General features: G+C 40.5%; 1 protein-coding gene across 1 annotated transcript; it reads left to right on the plus strand.

The window, feature by feature from the left end:
* The first annotated feature begins 911 nt into the window (after positions 1-911).
* Positions 912-17145, plus strand: LOC147314523 (BICD family-like cargo adapter 1). The gene is made up of 10 exons (XM_086261497.1): positions 912-1398; positions 2410-2625; positions 8263-8382; positions 9170-9316; positions 9845-10027; positions 12194-12358; positions 13051-13128; positions 13342-13454; positions 13640-13760; positions 15113-17145. Exons 1-10 carry the CDS (start codon positions 1150-1152, stop codon positions 15350-15352), a joined length of 1632 nt encoding a protein of 543 aa, XP_086117623.1. The 5' UTR covers positions 912-1149; the 3' UTR covers positions 15353-17145.
* The last annotated feature ends 1103 nt before the right edge of the window (positions 17146-18248 follow it).

Below are 18248 nucleotides of genomic sequence, written 5' to 3' on the forward strand. Positions count from 1 at the left end.
TAAAAAAATGAAGATATAACCCATTTCCAAAACTTTACACTAACAAATTATAAATAACTGAGAAGATTAAACTAAAAGAAATTGGTAGTAATAAAAAAAAATCTCCATGTGTAAATATGTGTACTTAACGTGGATGCATGGAAAAACAATGCAGTCCTGTTCATGTGAACAAGTGCAAAATAAACATGCAGATGTATAATCTTACATTTTACAAGCTGTATGCATACTACACCCAAACAGGAGCATGTAGAAGCTCATTTCCCCCCCCTAAAAAAGAAAAGAAAAAGCTTAATAAACATATTCAGCATGTAGAGAAAAAGGTGTGACTTGTGTAAATGGATAAATGAGACAGAGCGAGAGAGAGAGAGAGAGAGAGAGATACATGTAGCTTTGAATAAAATAGAAAAACAGGATATAAGAACCAGTCTATTTACAATTTAACGCTTTATTCCAGTTCAAAGTGCTTCAAAAGTGATAAACTGATAATAATAAAAAACCCAAATTGAATGAAATGAAACCATAACAAATAAATTACATTTAAAACGGCCTGTAAGTACCATCAAATTACATCAAATTAAGGATAATAAATACTTTTATCAAAGTATGAAAACATATTTTTAAAAAAAGCAGAAACACTGGTTTTTGAAGTTTACTGGTATCACATGTGTGCATTTCGTGATGCTGCAATGGGACGTCATCTGTTGTTTGACTAATGTCCTCCACAGTGAATGATTATAATAAACAATATGCTGCAGTCCGGTAAAACATCAAGAAAAACAGTTCCCACTGTTTCACAGCACCATGCAGGTGCTTGTGTGTCTTTCCATTTTCCATTTTCCACACTCTGAGCCCTGCGGCAGGGCAGGTATCGATGTGGTTGCCGAGCTGGGTGGTGACAGTTGCTCAGGTGACTGAAACCAACACCCCACGGAGACAAACCGCCATCTGCGGGTGACAGAGGGAGGGAGCAGCCTGCTTTCACCAGACAGCTCCAACCTTCGGTTCGACTTCACTTACATTTACACTCTGCTCGACTCAGCAGCTACACGCAGGTGTCATGAGTGGGCATCCACAGATGCGCGTTTATGGCACCGTTCCCGCGTGTTTTCTTTATATAAGAAGCTATAATAAGGTGTTATTGGATTAGCTATGGATCGACTCGATGATTGGAGCTTCAAGTCCAAGGAAATAATGGACCTAGAGGAGGATTTCTTTTTCCACTATGGAGCGGAGGAAATGACAGATTATCAGGACCCCAGTGAACTTCTGGCTGCTTTAAAACAAAAGGAGGAAGAGGTTATTTTGGCAGCCCAGCTGGGAAACGCATTGCTCCTAGAAAACCGCCAGCTTAAGGAGAAGAGCGAAAAACTTCATGAGCAATACGCAGAGAAGCTGGAGGTAAGGAGAATCCGATTCCCTACAGGTGAACTAATAATCTAGTAGGTTTTGTAATAATCTAAAACATTCTGTGAAATGTTCGGGTTGAAGTGTTTAGAATTACGTCATGGTTGTTGCTGTTTGAAGTGGGCGGGTAAGAAGTTTTCCCGATGTCCAAAGATTGTATGCTGTTGTTTCTCTCCCAGCTTTACGCACGAAAACGCGTAAAAATCTTTCTAGCTCTCTATTTAAGTTAAGGTGACCAACTTAAATATTCAACATTAATGACATTGAGTCACCTGAGTCATTTATTGGGACCTCCGACCGCACTATTAACGTGTTCTCAATATCACTTAAATCACACCAAGGACAAGACAATGGTGCGCTAGTGTCTAAATTGATGTAAACGTGCTGCGTGAACTTTTCTGATTGAATTTGCCAGAGAGGTGTGGTAAATGTCTGGAACAGTCATTTTCTTGAGTGGGGGGATTTTTAGCCCTTATTGTCTTAAGAAAGTTGAGAGAAGGCAGGAAAGTTTGAAAGACAGAGAACAGGGGAAGATTCAGACCCAGTCCTCTTTATTTACCTTACACCTTATGGGTCACCTGCACAACCCATTGAGCTAAAATAGTGCTGGATCAATCAGGTGTCATGGCAAGTTAATGCTTGGATGACTTTTCTGTTGACTGACAAACTGACTGATCTTTTAAGCTCCAAAGGAATGGATGAAAGCAGAGTGGATGTTTTCCTCTTCTAGCTTTAATGATATCAGCTACCCTATTGTTACGGATTCAAATTACAGCTGTTGGACATTTCCTGTTATCCGTCAGAGCACTAAATGAGGTTGACAGGTGCTTGTGCTCACTCAAATGCCTTCCAACAACACTCTCACGATGCCAAACAGCTTCATTTGCTGCAGTCGTAGCTAGACAACTGAACTGTATTTACTGCTTTATATTTTAAAATCTTTGTTTTGCTACACCCACCCTAAAGATCACCTGTTAAGGCATTTATCTTTTCCACCTCCGATAGGAGCTGGAGCAGGGGAAACATGAGGTGCGACTGAAGCTGGAGCGCCACCAGTCCCAGTGGGAGAGCCAGATGGGAGACCTGGAGCGGGATGCGAGGGAGCTGAGCGCCCAGGTGGAGCAGCTTACCCGGGCGCTCAGCGAGGCTGAGAGGGACAAGAGTCGAACTCAGCTGGAGCACAACGAGAACACTCAGCGGCTCCAGGAGGAGCTCAAAGCTGTGAGTCCCACACCTGGATGGGTAGATTCATGTTTTTCATCTTTGCTCAAAAAGTAACCGAGCCTCAGTGAAACAAACACCGGCAGTAGATTCAAAGCTTCAGGCCGTCTGAGTAAAACTAGAAAGTTACTCAATCCACCCACTGAAACTCGGTGTTCCCGTGTGAACTACTCCGGTATCAGCCTGACTGTATTTGATCTAAAGCAATGCCACACTCTGAGGATATTTGAAGGCTCATAGCAAGGTCACAGCTAAAATACTTCTACTACAAATAAGTGTTTTGATAAATGAGAAAGAGAGCGATAGAGCTAGAGTCAGCTGGGAGCTGCATATCAAAACCTGAGCAGTTTCCCTCAGGCAAATCAGCAATGTCAAGTGCAGAGCAGGAGGGAAACGACATGTAAACAAGAGGGGGAGGGAAACTTCAAGCATGACTTAATTTTAAATCTGAGAGGGAGGGAAGCTTGGAAAATACCTGGAAGAAGCTTTATTCAAATTCTAGTTCAGGCAAATGAATTAAACTCATTGCCGTATAATTATTTTAGCCACTTTTTTATGTCATTGTACCTGTGAAATGTAATAGAAAAATGTCCTAGATAATCTATTAGACATATTATAGAAGCTTTTATCAGAACATTATAATCTGTTACGTTGGTTTATTCAGTAACACAAAGTTAACCTTTAACTAGCTTGACATCATAAGGACGCTGACAACATGCCGCTGACTCACGTCTTCAGGAGATCATGAGTGTTGAAGTAAATTATTTATGATCATAAGTATCTGATCAGAAATGCAGTACACTGTACACAAAGCAGGCTGGTGACAGCTTCTTATCAGTGGAGCTGACTGGATCACACAGCTGGAGCAAACTTGAGTATTTTTCCAGGCTGAGAAAGTGAGGATTGTTTTTCTCAGCGTTGCTGTTGTGACGTGCTGTGTTCCACACGACAAACCTCTGCTCACGCAGAATGAACAGCAGACACGAGCTTGTAAGGAGTCAAGGTCCACGAAATAAGGAACTGTGAGCTTCCTTCCCCCTCTGTGGCTATACTGAAGGACGTGGTGTGTGGAAATCAGACTCCCTAGAAGTTCAGGAAAATGCCAATTTAGATAAAAGCTTGTATCTCTCTGTTTGAGCTGTTTTAGGGGAGAGGGAGGTGGAGGAAATACTTTATTGGGCTGCCCAGTGTTAGCCAAATGTAACTCTGGTCTGTGTAGTTGTGAAGCTGAGAGAAGAGACTGAATCTTAAGACGCTCCATGTCTGACAAGTCTTTGCCTGATGTGGTGAAAGATACTGCTGCTTCTGTCGGACAGCTGTGTGGTGGGGTGAGTCGTGCTGTAATTCATTGAGTTTTTGTTTCTCACGGTTTTGACTGGAAGAGCTCGGTTTATTCATGGCGTCATGTTCAGGCTTCAGTAAGCTATACAGTAGGTTTCTTCTTTTAACTTAAAAAACAAACAAACAACAAAACTCAAGGATACTTAGGAAACTTGAATATGTCAATGAGCTAATCAATTGTAGCTGCTGTTTTCAGTTTATATACTTAATGTGTAATAGACAGAATTGCATTAAATTAATCAATAAATCAAAGCTGAACTAATCTTCAAAAAACAGAAATTACATTTTAATTTAAAAGCCGAATGGACCTGAGCTGGTTTGAGAAGAGAAGTTAACCATTAACATTGAGTAGAAATAGATAGTAAATGTTATAAAGTCGTAAGAAATTTTGGGGGGGGGTTTACAACCACCACTAGGGAAAATATGTATTCCCTGACTGGTTGAAAGTGGTTCTTGGAGATTCTCGGTTCTCACTGGGTAAAACTGTTGCAAAGCAAGTGTTGCACCAGAACCTCTCAGTAAGGGCTTTGTTTGCTAGCAGATTAACGCAAGTGCCTGTCGTTTTTATTTTTTGTTTTTATGCTGGTCTCCAAGTACTTGTTAACTAGCCAAGTGTTTGTATAACCTGAAAAAGTGTGATGTAAACCAGAAATGGAGGAGATTCACATTCAAAGTAGAAGTTGCGGTACTGCAGCACTGCAGCCAACATGTTACAAAAAGCGCTTTTCAGTGTCAGTGTAACTGACATAGCTGGCAACTGTTTGTAGACAAGTCCGTCACTTCTATCCAAATTTCCACAGCAATATGCTAACAATCAAAGTAATCACAAGGAGGCTTTTTGCCAACCAACTGGGGAAAACATGTTTGTCTAGTGACAGGTGCTTGCCAGAGGTTCACTAATTGGTCAGGAGACCTGTGTGACCTGGGGCAGTTGACAGCCATTAACTTCTAGCAACCACTTGCAACTGATTGGGGAATACTCATTTTTCCCTAATGACTGGTGGTCAACCAGTGGCCAACTTAGCTGAAAGTTAAGGTAAATTAATTAAGTTGTTAATCAAAAGCATATTTATACAATTAAAATGGTTTGTTCTAATTGTAGATAAACATTTAAAATGGTAACTTAGGAGTGTAGAGAAAGAAATGTATATGTATAATTTTTGTATGGAACTATAAGCTAAAAAGCCCCTGAAATGAATTAAATTGTTAGCTAAAAATGAAAAAATGTCGAAGTTAAAAATTGTTTGCCATGTGGCTAGCATTTCTCAAAGTATAGATAAATAAAATTGTTATCAAAAGCATGGGTAAGCATTTGAAGTGGGTAGCTAAAAGTGTGGATAAACAGTTAACTGATTAGTCAGGAATGTAGTTTTTGTTTTTTTTAAATTAATTATTAGCTTAAAGTATAAAGAATTAAAATTGTTAGCCATGTTGCTGGTAGTCATTGAAAAATATAGATAAAAAAATATAAACTCTTAGCTAAAACTCCTTATAAACAGTTAAAAATTAAATTATGTTTAAAAGACAGATGCATTCATTAATAAAATTCTAGCTGAAAGTACAAGCTAAAAACCTTCCGTTAAAACCAGCTAAAACGTTAAAATATAGATAAACAGTTGCAAATGGAGTTATCAGCTCTCAGAAAATGAAAATGTGATGAAAAAACGATTTTCCAAAATGTTAGATAAAACCTTAAAATGTATATAAATAGTTAAAATCATTAGCTGTATGGCTAGCAGCCATCAAAAAGCGAGTTATGGACTAAAAGCTAATACCTGGATAACCAGTTTAGGTGCTTCACTAACCATAACAGATAAATGGTAAGATGAAGCGAAAGTTTCTCACAGATGAAAACATAATCTGCTAATTATGAAACCGTAAGTAGACCATGACAGGAATCTGGAGGAGGATATAAACTGAAACCAGAGAGAAAAAGAATTTTCCAACAACATGAAAAGATTTGCTGTGAACTTCTGTCCTGGTGCACATGAGGAAGCAGCTGCATTAAAAACAATACTGATGCGTGCCAAATTGTCACACAGTGCAGACTGTTAAAACAGGAGCTCCGGAGCAGAAGCAAAGTGTTGAAAATCTCAGGGAGAGGTGACTGATGTCAGGGTGTTTTCTTACAAACCATCGCTGCAACTGTAAACCAGGCTGAAAAGACTTTGGTCAAACATGAATCACTCTCTATGTTCGTTTGTTAATTTGTCACTGGAGTTTCCTGGCAGTCTCATACAAGGAAAACCACAGTTTACCGTCTGAAGAAAAACATTAAGTATGACTGTAAGGAAATGAGATAATTGCATATAGTGAAAGTAAAAACATTTTAGTATTTTGCTGATTTTGGCTGAAGTCTTGTGCAACATTTTTAGTGCATTAGAAAACTGAATATAAACACATCTACTGGATAAGAAATACCAGACTGGAATGGGAGTATGATTACTGGATGATGAGCTGGAAATGCTGATAGTTTCCTGCATGTTTTCATGCGTTTCATTCGTTTCAATTGTTTTTAAAAAACAAACAACAAAACTCTGTAAGTTTAGGACTTTGCTATGAGCTTATTTCAGGTAGACCTAACTTACTGCTGGGGGTATTATGAGCTGACACTGGCCAATAATAGACAGATTGTACACAACCAGATTGTACTGGTTGTGGGATTTATTTGCCTCATGACTGGTAATAGCCCAAGGCAAATAGGATGACTTACTGATGCCAGCAATAAGTGTTTGTGTATTTATATAGTTGTTATGGATATACACTTTTTAAAATACTTTTTAACATATTATTATTTAATAAGGGGGTTTCTGTTCATTTCACTTTTAGTTTTTATTGTTTGGTTTCACTTAAGTTTCAATATAATATAACCTTTTAGATATAACTCAAACGTACTGTGTGTGCATACATACAGAATATTGAATAACTTGTATACAAAAAGAGTTAAGACCATTGCAGACAGGTGTTTCTACTTTTTTGGTCACTCTGTTGATATCTTGTTTTCTGTCAGGTTAACCGATGCAGATCACATTACCTTTTTCACTTCCTGCTTCCTACTCAGGGTCACATATCACTCACACCGGTAGCATTTTATTGGGCAGCTGTGACAAATCCCTCACTGTGTACATTGTTTAAGACAAGCCCCCGTAACCTCGGTCAGCATCACCAAGCTCACAGACAAAAAAGGAAAACACAATATACATTACAGAGAGATATAAATCTTTCATTTTGTTCTTTGATGTTGCACCAACGTTCCTTTATCCCAGGGGAAAGCCATCTTTTCTCTGTGCCCCCCAAGGGGCTTAGTTATAGCTGTGGAAGCCAGCTGTTGGATACTTCAGCGTGTGGACTCATGAAGGCGTGGAGGGGGTGGGGGGTGGAGTGTCCTCCGTCCCCTCCTCGTTTTGGTGGCTCTCAGTGAGTCGGTGCCTCTATTGTAGAAAGAGGCCCATACTGAAATGTTCATTTTTAAACCCAGACTTCTTCTCTTCTCACTGTGTCTGCTTGCTTTTTGTTTTTATCCTTTATTCACTCACACAGACACACGCTTCCCTCTACTTATGTCCCACAAACCTGCCTCACATCCTCCATACTTTCAAGCTCTTCCCTCCAGCTTTTACTCTGGTGATGTCCGAGTTCACCATTGTTGTTTAATGTGGCATGATGATGTCACCACCAAGATCAAGATGCCCTCTGCTCCATCTGCCGTAGAGGCCGGCCTTTCATTTTGTATTATGTGGCATTGATTGGACCTGACAGGGCCCCGCCGAACTGCTGAGTAAGGGGAAATGAGGGTCCCAGTCCAGGACAAGGGAGGGCCGAAGGGGGGGCCTTTCACAGGGCCTGTAGGCACAGCAGCTTCCCAAATTTTTAATGTTGCCCAATCTTTTGTGTTTGAATCAGCTTTCAAGTTTTCCAATATTCAGTGTTTTATGGTTAAAGTTGAAAATGGGGGAAAATGAATGAATCACTCATGCTGTTAGCTTTTACATCTGTCCTGTTTTTGCCCCAGGTTTTGGAAGCACTGCAGGCTATCAGGAAAACCAATAACCAACCACATTTAAATTTAGTCAACTAATCCCCAGCTTCTTCTCATCTCAGCTTTAGCCAAGACTTTTATTTTCTTAAAGCTCAGGCTACAGGCAGGCTTCATTTTGGATTTTCACTTTAACTGATACGCGTGTGTGACGCCAGTCTCTGGCTGAGATCTTTTTAACCCTCTCCATATTTCTCATTTCATTTGCTCCCTTTGTGACTCTCCTGCGTTCGTGTTCTCTTTCTTCTGTGCACGTGTAGGCGATGGAGGTGGAGAGAGCCATGTCCACTGAGCTGCAGGCTCTGAAACAGGAGCTGCAACAAAAAGGAAGTCACAACAGGCAGCAGGACGAGGAGCTGATGAGTGCCATGAGAGAGCAGGCAAGTACTCTAATGCACACGTGCGGCCGTTACTGTGACTTTACAGAGGTGTAGCTTCATATTTATGCTAAAATATGGTCTTCTTCTTGTAGCATATCATATTTTTGTATCAATTTTTTTCTCAAATGCCTTTCTAATAATTACTTGGCATCAGTGAAGCGAGTCATAAATGAACTTCTATCTCTTCATGTCTGGCCCATACCTGCTGGTCATGTTTAGACCTACATGGTTCTTAAAATAACGTCTTCTAAGTAATGTTTTAAGCAAAGTAAAATGGCAAATAAACAGTCTGTCTAAAAAGTGATCTTTTCTAATACATAATGCGTTTTATTTCATGCAATGGATGTGGTGGTTACATAAAACAGAAGAATAATGAAAGTCCTGGACAACCAGCAGCAGAAACTGGGAAAAAAAGTACTAAAACAACACTTTATTTTGTAATAATGGTTTGATTAAAGGTTTTTAAAAAGGAATATCTGTTTTGAAATGACTTTTGAAATTGTGACGAGCAAGTTCACCTTCTTTTTTGGATGTACTCCTGAATAGGATAAATACAGTCAGACAGATTCTCGGTAAATCATCCTTTTCTCGATAAATTGTTCATTTCCGAAAATGAGAAAACGGATAGCCTTCCAAGTAAAAGTAGGAAGGTTCAAATATCAGCTTCATTCCTCCTGTTAGTGGATTGTTTTGTTGCGATGCAAGGGAGTGGTGTGAGTTAGTGAGAATTTTCCTCCCTGAGGGGAAGAAATAACTTTGTTATCTGTATTTCTGCTTGTTTTTCCAGGTGTTGCGTCTCTCACAGAAGGAACAGGTGCTGGAGCAACGATTGGAGAGCGTTTGTCAAGAAAACGAAGAACTGAGGGCGAGTTTGGCCTCTTTGGACGCACGCTTGGCTCTGCACGACCAACTCAACGAGCAGCACAGCCAGCAGGTACAAACATGAATACAGTACAGCGCAGGCAAGACTGTCATTCGAGCTCCATAGTACATAAGCAATCTGATTAGAGCTCATTGTGGCAGCAAAACCGCATCAAGTGGTTAGTGCGTGACTAAAAGAACCACAATGACAAAGATTTTCTGCTCCCTCTCTGCCAGCCTGGGTTTCGGTGGGATTGCGGAAAGTACCGCTAAACAATCACCTCACTCCCGTCACTGTATCTCTCACCCGCAACTCTGGATTCCACTCGTGTTCGTTTAGTTTCATGTTTGGCTTTAGGCTGGAATCTGGCATGTCAGGATTTCTTTCTCTTGTTGGTACAGTCTGCTTACACGAGTCTCCTATTACAGCTCCTTCCAGAGCTCATTTGACTCTTAGGCTAAAAGCAGGGATCTGTGTAATCTAGCAGGATTCATAATGTGATTTTTATCGTAGCTTCTTCATCTGTCGGACGTGTTATCCTTGTCACATTTCTGTTTTCGTTCATGTGTGCATGTGCCTCTCGCTCTCTGTGCTTTTCAGCTTGCCGAGGCGCGGCAAGAGGTGGAGGCTGCACGGGGTCATTCACAGCAGCTGCAGGCCCAGGTGGAGGAGCTTCAGGAGGAGGTGTCCCTGCAGGAAGCCAGGAGCTACGGCGACACTTCCCTGCTGTCTGAGCTGGAAAGTAGCCTGGAGATAACAGGCCTCGGAGTCAGCAAAGAAGAGGTAGGTTTACTGATTAATACAGTCAAAGCATATTGTTTTATAAAAAAAACATCCAAAACATGCCTCATGTGGCTGATTGAAGTATTTCATTTCAATTTAATTTAAAAATATAAAGTTCACTGTGAATAAGAGTAAAGCTAATGGTAAGATGTCTCGTGAGTCGTGACCTTATACATAAACATCACTCCACTTAGAAGACAGAGTGATGAGGGAGAAAGGAATGCAGGGGGGCGCATGTAGATGCACAACATCATTGTAATCAAGTGCAGGTGATCTTAAAACTAAGAGAGAGACAATTTTACTGTCTGTGTTAGCCTCACATAAACAATCCTGCTCCTTTAATACTTATTTGAGCACCGATTATCTGTCAGTCCACAGCTTTGAAGAGTTAACGTCTTAAATTTCTCCTGTTTGAATGATGATTGGTAGAAACTGCAGTCCCAAACTGTTCTCAAGTTTACGAATTTGTGCCCCCGAAACAGTAAGAATAATTTATCATTTATTTTTCTGTATTTGTATTGTTGGTATTTTAGTATCTCTAGGTGCAATAAGCATGACTTTTCTTCAACGTTGATTTTTTGCAACATTGTGATGTGTTATCCTGTATCAGTGTTATGATCTAAAATTATACGTACTGTAAAGCACAAACACACAAAAAAGTACTAGGAAAAAAAGTAAAATTCCTCTTATAGCACTAATGTGAATGCTGTCGAGTCACTGCAAGACAAAATTGGAAAAACATGCAAACAGCTCTGTGTAGGAACAGCTGCACACTATCTCCATACTGTGGTTGGCTTTTGCTGCAGTGGGCCTGCAATGATTCACAGGTCACGTGCGTTTTGAGGGGAAACTGTGTTCCTGTGATGACTGGAAATGAAATGATCAAGTTGTCTTTCTTGAGAATGAGATCACAGATTTATAGCACCAGAGATACATCATTTATACTCTGAATTTTGGAAAGCGTTTGAAAATGTTGTAGCAAAAGCACGGTAGCTCTCTCTACAGAGAGGGACGCCATGCAGGAACATGTTGTGCGAGTTCTTGGTGACAGTGTGACAGCGTGTTTGCTGTCACACTGTCACCAAGGCGTGAAGCTCCTGATTGTACAGAGTGAAGTCCTGGATGAGGACTTGTGCAGAAGTCACGTGTTGGAGTTGTGTCTGGGAGAGAGCAGAAAACGTCTTCTCACCGTCCGTGTGTCTGCTGTTATTGTTGTGTTGCAGCAGGAAAAAGTAATGTGTTGCTGCACTCGTGAGTCACATTTCCTGTTTGTCATTACCACATTGTCGGAGACTTTCCACATTGTTGTCACATGTGGGGTATATGATGGCAATACCTCACTAAAACATAAAGCTCATTATTTTTGTGGCAGCCACAATTACTGTTCAATTTTTAAGCATTTTTTTACTCAGGCTGATTTTATTGTCTCTTAAATATAGAACTTTCTCAGAGTCAGGGGTGTTAAAACTTATGCAAACAACTGTGACTGTTTATCACCTGAAACTGTTCCTGTTTAGTTATTTTTGTTATGATCAGATAAGCACTGTCACGTGATACACATGACTCAGGTAAGTTAAATATGCCCATGAGGTAATGCTGACTCCTCCAGTCGTATAAATACATGATGTCATTCAAGACATGTGAGAAGAAGATGGGGAATGCTCGCAGGAACAGAGAAGAAGAAATAACTTGTATAACACACAGAAATTCCTTTTAATATGCTGTTAGGTCCAAAGCAGTAGGGTGAATGTGAAATGTAAAGCATACTGTAGAAGCAACCAAGAGTTTCTCAAGGAAAAGAAATGGGATATACTTCAATGGCCAAGTCAGTCGCCTGATCTCCAGGCGACTGATTAAAATCCTTTGCAGCCAGACTTCCCTGCAAAGGATTTTATGAAAAAGTCTGTAATTCCTAAGCAGTTAATTCAGTTAACTGAAAGTCTGCTTTTCAATCACATCTTGATTGCTTAATTTAAAATCCATTGTGATGGTGTGGTAAGGCAAAGAGTTTATGGACCTAAATGTAGGTCAGAATTCGAGCAGCATCCTCCAAGCTATGTAACTTTTGTTGCACGTTTAATATTTTGGTTCATGTGTTAATGCGGCTGACACTATTTTGAAAGTCACAGCAAGCACATATCAACACGTTTCTTCCTTTTTTCATAGTTAACGCAAGAAATGGGGTCCATCCTTCAGTTACTCCTCCCGCTGACCCAGGAGCTGAACGGCTCAGAGCAGTCAGAAGTCGCCGATCAGCAGGAAGACCTGAAGGCCATGTTGCATCGGCTGAAGGGCGTGGCTCAAACTCTTTCACAGGCATCCAGGCCACAGGTGAGCTGCGCACACACGAACAGCAAATGGGGCAGGGAGAGGAAATGCGAACAAAAGGCTGACCTTGTTGTTTGAAACATGAGAAGGACGGGAATAGTACACTGTAGGTTTTGTCATGTCCTCGAATCATAAAGAAATGTACACAAAACAATCTGAAGTTCTGACGTCTAAGAAACGCAGGGCTGTACCAACACGGCAGAGCGCATTTATTGCTTTTCAAATACACAACTTACAGGTGAGAGATGCGACGTTTAACACTCCAACAGTGCATCTCTTTCTGTTGTACGATGAGAGACAATTGTACTGAAAGCAGAGTTATTTCCTTACTTTGTTTTTTCTTTGCTAGAGGTTGGACGCAGATGCAGGAAAAGCATAAATCATAGATCCAGAAAGCAGCCTGCTCACATACTATAGCAGTCCAACCTATCTACCCCCTAGTGGCTGTTTGAGGCACCACAGGGTGTTCACACAGGACAGATTGCTTTGCGCGAGCGTTTACAATAGTCCAGTTGTGTCTTGTGGCATTTATCTTACATTCAGAGCAGTAACATGAGTCTGTCAGTGTAACTAAAGGGGCCAGCCTCACCCCTTCCTCCGCGAGTGCACCTCCACAAGTAGGCCAACGCCACAGAAAGTCCTTTTGATGCACACACCGCTGACACCTGATCTCTCTGTTAATGCCTCTGTCCCAGGAGCTGAATCAGGGTTTTGTCGAAACGACGGGTGACGAGAGTGGGAATCTGAGCATGACACAGGAGCTGAGAGATCAGGTAACCGAGGGATGAACAGACCCGTCCGTCAAAGAGGGACAGCACCAGTTGTATGACAAAAAGGTTGCACCAGTGCTGACCCTACTGATCTTGATGCGGTATCTAAATTCAGAGATGTTTGTGTGCCTCAGAATTGCATTTGACAAGCAGATAAACATTCATTATGTAGTATTTTATACTGTGGTCTAAAGAGCTCTTATCGTCTTCCTGCAGAATGTGCAGCTGCAGCAAGAAAATGCTGAACTGATGCAGAAGCTGCAGAGCGTTCAAGATCAAACAGAAGTTGTCCAACAGGCCATCAAAGACCGAGATGAAGCTATTGCGAAGTAAGTAATGAGTTTATTTATCCAATTCAAGTGAGAAAGTTCAAGCTTTCCAGATTACATGTTTTATATTTTTAAAACTGAAAAACACTAATTCCTAGTTCCCGAGCATGGCTCAGCCCTGAGTTTTAACTTGTTATGGATGTTAAAATCCTTACTTTAAAGATCTTTGTGTGACTTCTTTGCAGGAAAAACCGAATGGAAGAAGAGCTGGTGAGAAGTAAAAACGATATGATGTCTCTCAACAACCAGTTACTGGAAGCCATCCAACGCAAACTGGAGCTATCACAGGAGCTGGAGGCCTGGCAGGTAAACCACTCACTTTTCTCTGTAGACCTCCAGTCTAATGATCTTTCTCGCATCACTTTGTCACACTGTCCTATCATCTCGTAGCCTGTTTGCAGGGCCTTCTGCTTCAGCACATTCTTATTACGTTTAATCACCTGCATCGCTGATGGGAAGGCCACATTTTCAGAGGCACTGCCTGCGTTTGAGATTGATGTATCGGTCTGAGATTCTAGAGTAGAAAGTCAGAGACAGGCACCATCATAAATCTCCATGTCCTGACAGTTTGGAGGGATAAGAGCGGCATGTGTCTCTGAGCCCTTCTGCTGCTGAGTAATTATGCCAAGCTGAGCCATCTGCCTCAGTGTCTGAGCCTTCATGCTCTGATGAAGATAATACAGATAATATTTAGAGCAAACCACTGATTCACTTCTTTAAATACTGTGTTTCTGAGCAACCACAAGATAAAAACATATAAATTATAAAAAAATAAAGTAATGTAAGATTAATATAAATGATTATTTAATACAAAAGGCATGCAAAGAAAAGGTTATTTACTCAAACGGAAGTCAGACCGTTTGAGTAAATAAAAGTGACCGGTCATAGGCACTGACCAGTCACTTTATTGGACCAGTTTTGCCTTCAGAACTTCATAGATTTAATGAATCTGAACGCTGACAAGGAAGGTGTTTTATAACCTCTTTTTACTGTTATGAACAAATATGCCTAGAAGCACATTGTCTCAATCCATCTCCCAATGGTTTGATTTCAAGACTGTGATCAATAGCTTTAAACCAATATAGTTTTTCTTTTCCCTCCTCCTCCGGCTGCTGCTGCGACTCCTAAAGGGAGCAGATCATCTGCCTCCGTCTCACCCTATCCCTAGCTTCCTCCTCTGTCACACCACCCCTCTGCATCTCATCCTTTACCACAGGGGTGGGGAAACTCCAGGCTTCAAGGGCCGGTGTCCTGCAGGTTTTAGATGTATCCTTGATTCAACACAGCTGATTTAAATGGCTAAATTATGTCCTCAACATGTCTTGAAGTTCTTCAGAGGCCTGGTAATAAACTAATCATTTGATTCAGGTATGTTGACCCAGGGTGATATCTAAAACCTGCAGCGCATCGGCCGCTGCTTTACCACATCAATGAATCTTCTGAGGTCTTCCTCTTTTCCTCCTGCCTGGCAGCTCCATGTTTTTTAAAGACTCAGTACTTTGTTGGTTTTCTCGTGGGACTTAATGATAACTAGTTTGCTTCTTTAATACTACGACTCTAGTACTAACATGTTATCTTTGCCAATCATGGGATACCAGACTGAGCCCCGGCTCCTAAGTCTTGCTGCTCAATTCCTCTTCCTCCCCACCTTTCCCCAGGATGACATCCAGATCTTCATCAACCAGCAGCTCAAGTCCCAGCAGCAGTTGGAGCAGCCTCAGAAGAAGCCCGCCTCCAACAACAGCATGTCATTCTTTCGCAGACCCAGCAGAACGGCTTCATCTTGGTCACGCCAGTCGTCGGCCTCCTCCTGGAATTCAGACTGCGATCAGGACAAAAACCAATCCCCGTGGAGGGACTGGTTAAGGCGGGGCAAAGGGGTGCAGTACAGCAAATAGTGAACACTAAGTGCTAGAACACTACTGGACTACTGTGGAGCAGATGCACCAAGAGAAAAGGTCAAAGGGAACTCACTAGTGGGGCTTCTTGTACATCATGTGAAGGAGAAAAAAAGCCATGAAGACAGAAGGAGCCACTGCAAACAAAGACTGAAACACATTTCACTGAGAGGCTGAGGCTTCTGAAAACGAAGACTGTGACAACATTTTTACAGAATTACAATTGAAGGTTTAACTGTAAATATCACACCCTATTTTGTAAAATGGTGAATAAGCAGCTCAGTGGAAAATATTTAAGATTTAACACATCAAAGAGAAGGATGCTCATGAAGTAAGTGATTAAACACTACATTTTTCGTTGTACTAAATTTGTCCTTATCATGTTGGATATAAGAAGTTATGTTTGTTTTTGGGTTTTTTTTTTATTGTCAATGTTGCTAAATGTGTTTGAGAAACGCTGTACGTTTTCTTGTACATGAAGAAATCTGTTATTTTTATAATTTTGTTCTCATAGTTTCAGTTAAAAATCAAACATGTTGTCTGGACATTGATATGGTCTGTGGACAGCAGAAACTCTATTTTATGTTAAGCACTGTTCAGTATTGAAGCTGCTTTGTACAAACTGACCAAGTCTGGAAGGACTGACAGAAAGTTTCATAAAACATTAAATGATACTCAGTCAGGTCTCATTTTTCTCCACTGTTTGTCTTCAAAACTCTCCATGATAAAAGTTATTTACTGAAGATATTCTGGCTTTAATAGGGGAAAAGCTGCAAGATTGAAGACAATACACAAATATGGAGATGGGGTAATCTGTCAGGAATTAAAGGAGGCTACATTGAAAGAAATGAAAACGATCAACCTACAGAGGGCTGAAGTCAAATGTAGCAGCTCACAGTATGTCCAAGGATTTCATCCTGATACCTAATGGCAATCAGGGTGCTGTTGCTTAGCCTATAGAGGTCTGTGTGTCCCTCCATGGATGTGCCTCCCCAGATAATCACTGACCCACCACCAAACCGGTCATGGTTTCTTCAATTTTCATGTCTGTCACATGTGCTCAAGGTGAACCTGCTCTCATCTGTGAAAAGCACAGGATACTGGTGATGGACCTGCCAATTCTGGTATTCTATTGCAAATGCTAATTGTTCTCCACAGTGCCAGGCAGTGAGCACAGGACTCACTAGCAGGTGAGGGACCAGGTATTGCTTCATGCTACCAGAGACAACAAACCTAGCCAGTAAAACCATTCCTGTGTTAGTGGTTGTCTCACTGTTGCCTCTCTAGTGCATATATTGGTCATTTCGTTAACACGAAAGCCACTGAAACTGATTAACAACCCACCCCCACGCTACTTCACTGCTCAAATTAATATCCCAGAAGTTTAACTGACTTGATTAATATTCTCATGAAAGCGTTTAATTTTTTGAGCGGTTTGATAATCTGAAATGGGCTTCTAACAATACGTCTGCTGCTGCCCTCTGCTGATGGCCAGCAAACATTTCAGGCTTTAGTGGGAGGCAGATGTGTCATAGCTGACAGGATCTGACACACTGGACAGACTGCAGCTGAGGTGCTAAAAAATAAGCAAATGTAGTTACACTTAACTCAGTCATGTTAAATAACTGCAAGTCAACCTTAAATCAGTCAACTGAGGTTTTATCAGATTTTTTAATATTTATAATTTGTGTTCAGAGTTGCATATGTTCACTGCCTTTAACACTGCTACTCAGAAGTGTTGATTTATTAAAGCCATGTAGTTTTGTAAATGTGAAAACTTCCAGATGTCGAGACATGGGTAAATTATCATCAGTGTTTGAGGTTCCTGAACTAAGAATAAAGCAAAACCAAACATGTGCAATAACAACTGCGTACTTCATTCAAGATTAATGGTAATAATGGTCTTATTAGAGTGGGTAGAAGACTTACACTACTACTGGATATTTAGGTTCATGTTAGGTTTGCTTGGATAGCAGCTCTGTGGGAATTCATGGAAATTAACTTGTGCGTAAATATGTAAAATGAGCTCTGAGATAAGACGTCATAAACAAATCCAAGTAATTTAGTAGGAAAAAAGTGGGAGAGTCAGTTAAATCACAAAGACAACTTCTACAAATGAGATAGACTCAAAGACTCAGTTTGTAGTTTTGTTCAGGTTGCATCTCATTCGGTTCTGTCTACATCTTTTTGCAGTCATTCTGCATCTTGTGACTGTTTGTGTGTTTATATTGCATGTCTGTTGCTGTGTTGAACCTCACTTGCAATGATTTTATATATTTTGTTGTGCATTTTGCCTGTTTAATTGGTTCCTCTTGTCCCCCGTTTCCTCTCTTTTTTGTAGAAGCGTCTTTCTGCTGCAGGGGTTTTGCCAGCCATAAATCACAACTTCATCTTATAATCTCAACATTTTGAAATACTTGACTTCCAGTGTTAAGCACAATGATTGGTTCACACAATAAATCACACCTTTCAGCTTTTCATGTATTTTCAATATTTTTTCATTTTTTTCGCCCCCCCCCCAAAAAAAAATTATTTAATTTAGAGGACAGAAACAAAGTATCGATCTTATTACACTAATATCGAACCAATACCAATACAGGCTCTGAAAAGATATCAGAAAGGTTTACTATGGTTTTATAAACTGTCAAAACGTGTAAAAGAAAGAATGTAAAGTTTAGAAATAAATAGACTGAAAACAGGCGTTTACCACCAGCAGAGTGCTGAAAAAACGTCAAAACACACACACACACACACACACACACACACACACACACATAGACACACACACATAGACACACACATATATATATATATATATATATATATATATTTTTTTTTTTTTTTTTGTGTTTTTTTTAAACTTACTAACCCAAATGTCTGAGAAAATAAGTTGGAA

Source organism: Aulonocara sp. 'chitande type north' Nkhata Bay, linkage group LG14 (genome assembly GCF_057382095.1).
Source record: "Aulonocara sp. 'chitande type north' Nkhata Bay isolate Kocher_YH1m ecotype deep benthic linkage group LG14, A_spYH_male_GT1.1, whole genome shotgun sequence".
Taxonomy (NCBI): Eukaryota; Metazoa; Chordata; class Actinopteri; order Cichliformes; family Cichlidae; genus Aulonocara; species Aulonocara sp. 'chitande type north' Nkhata Bay.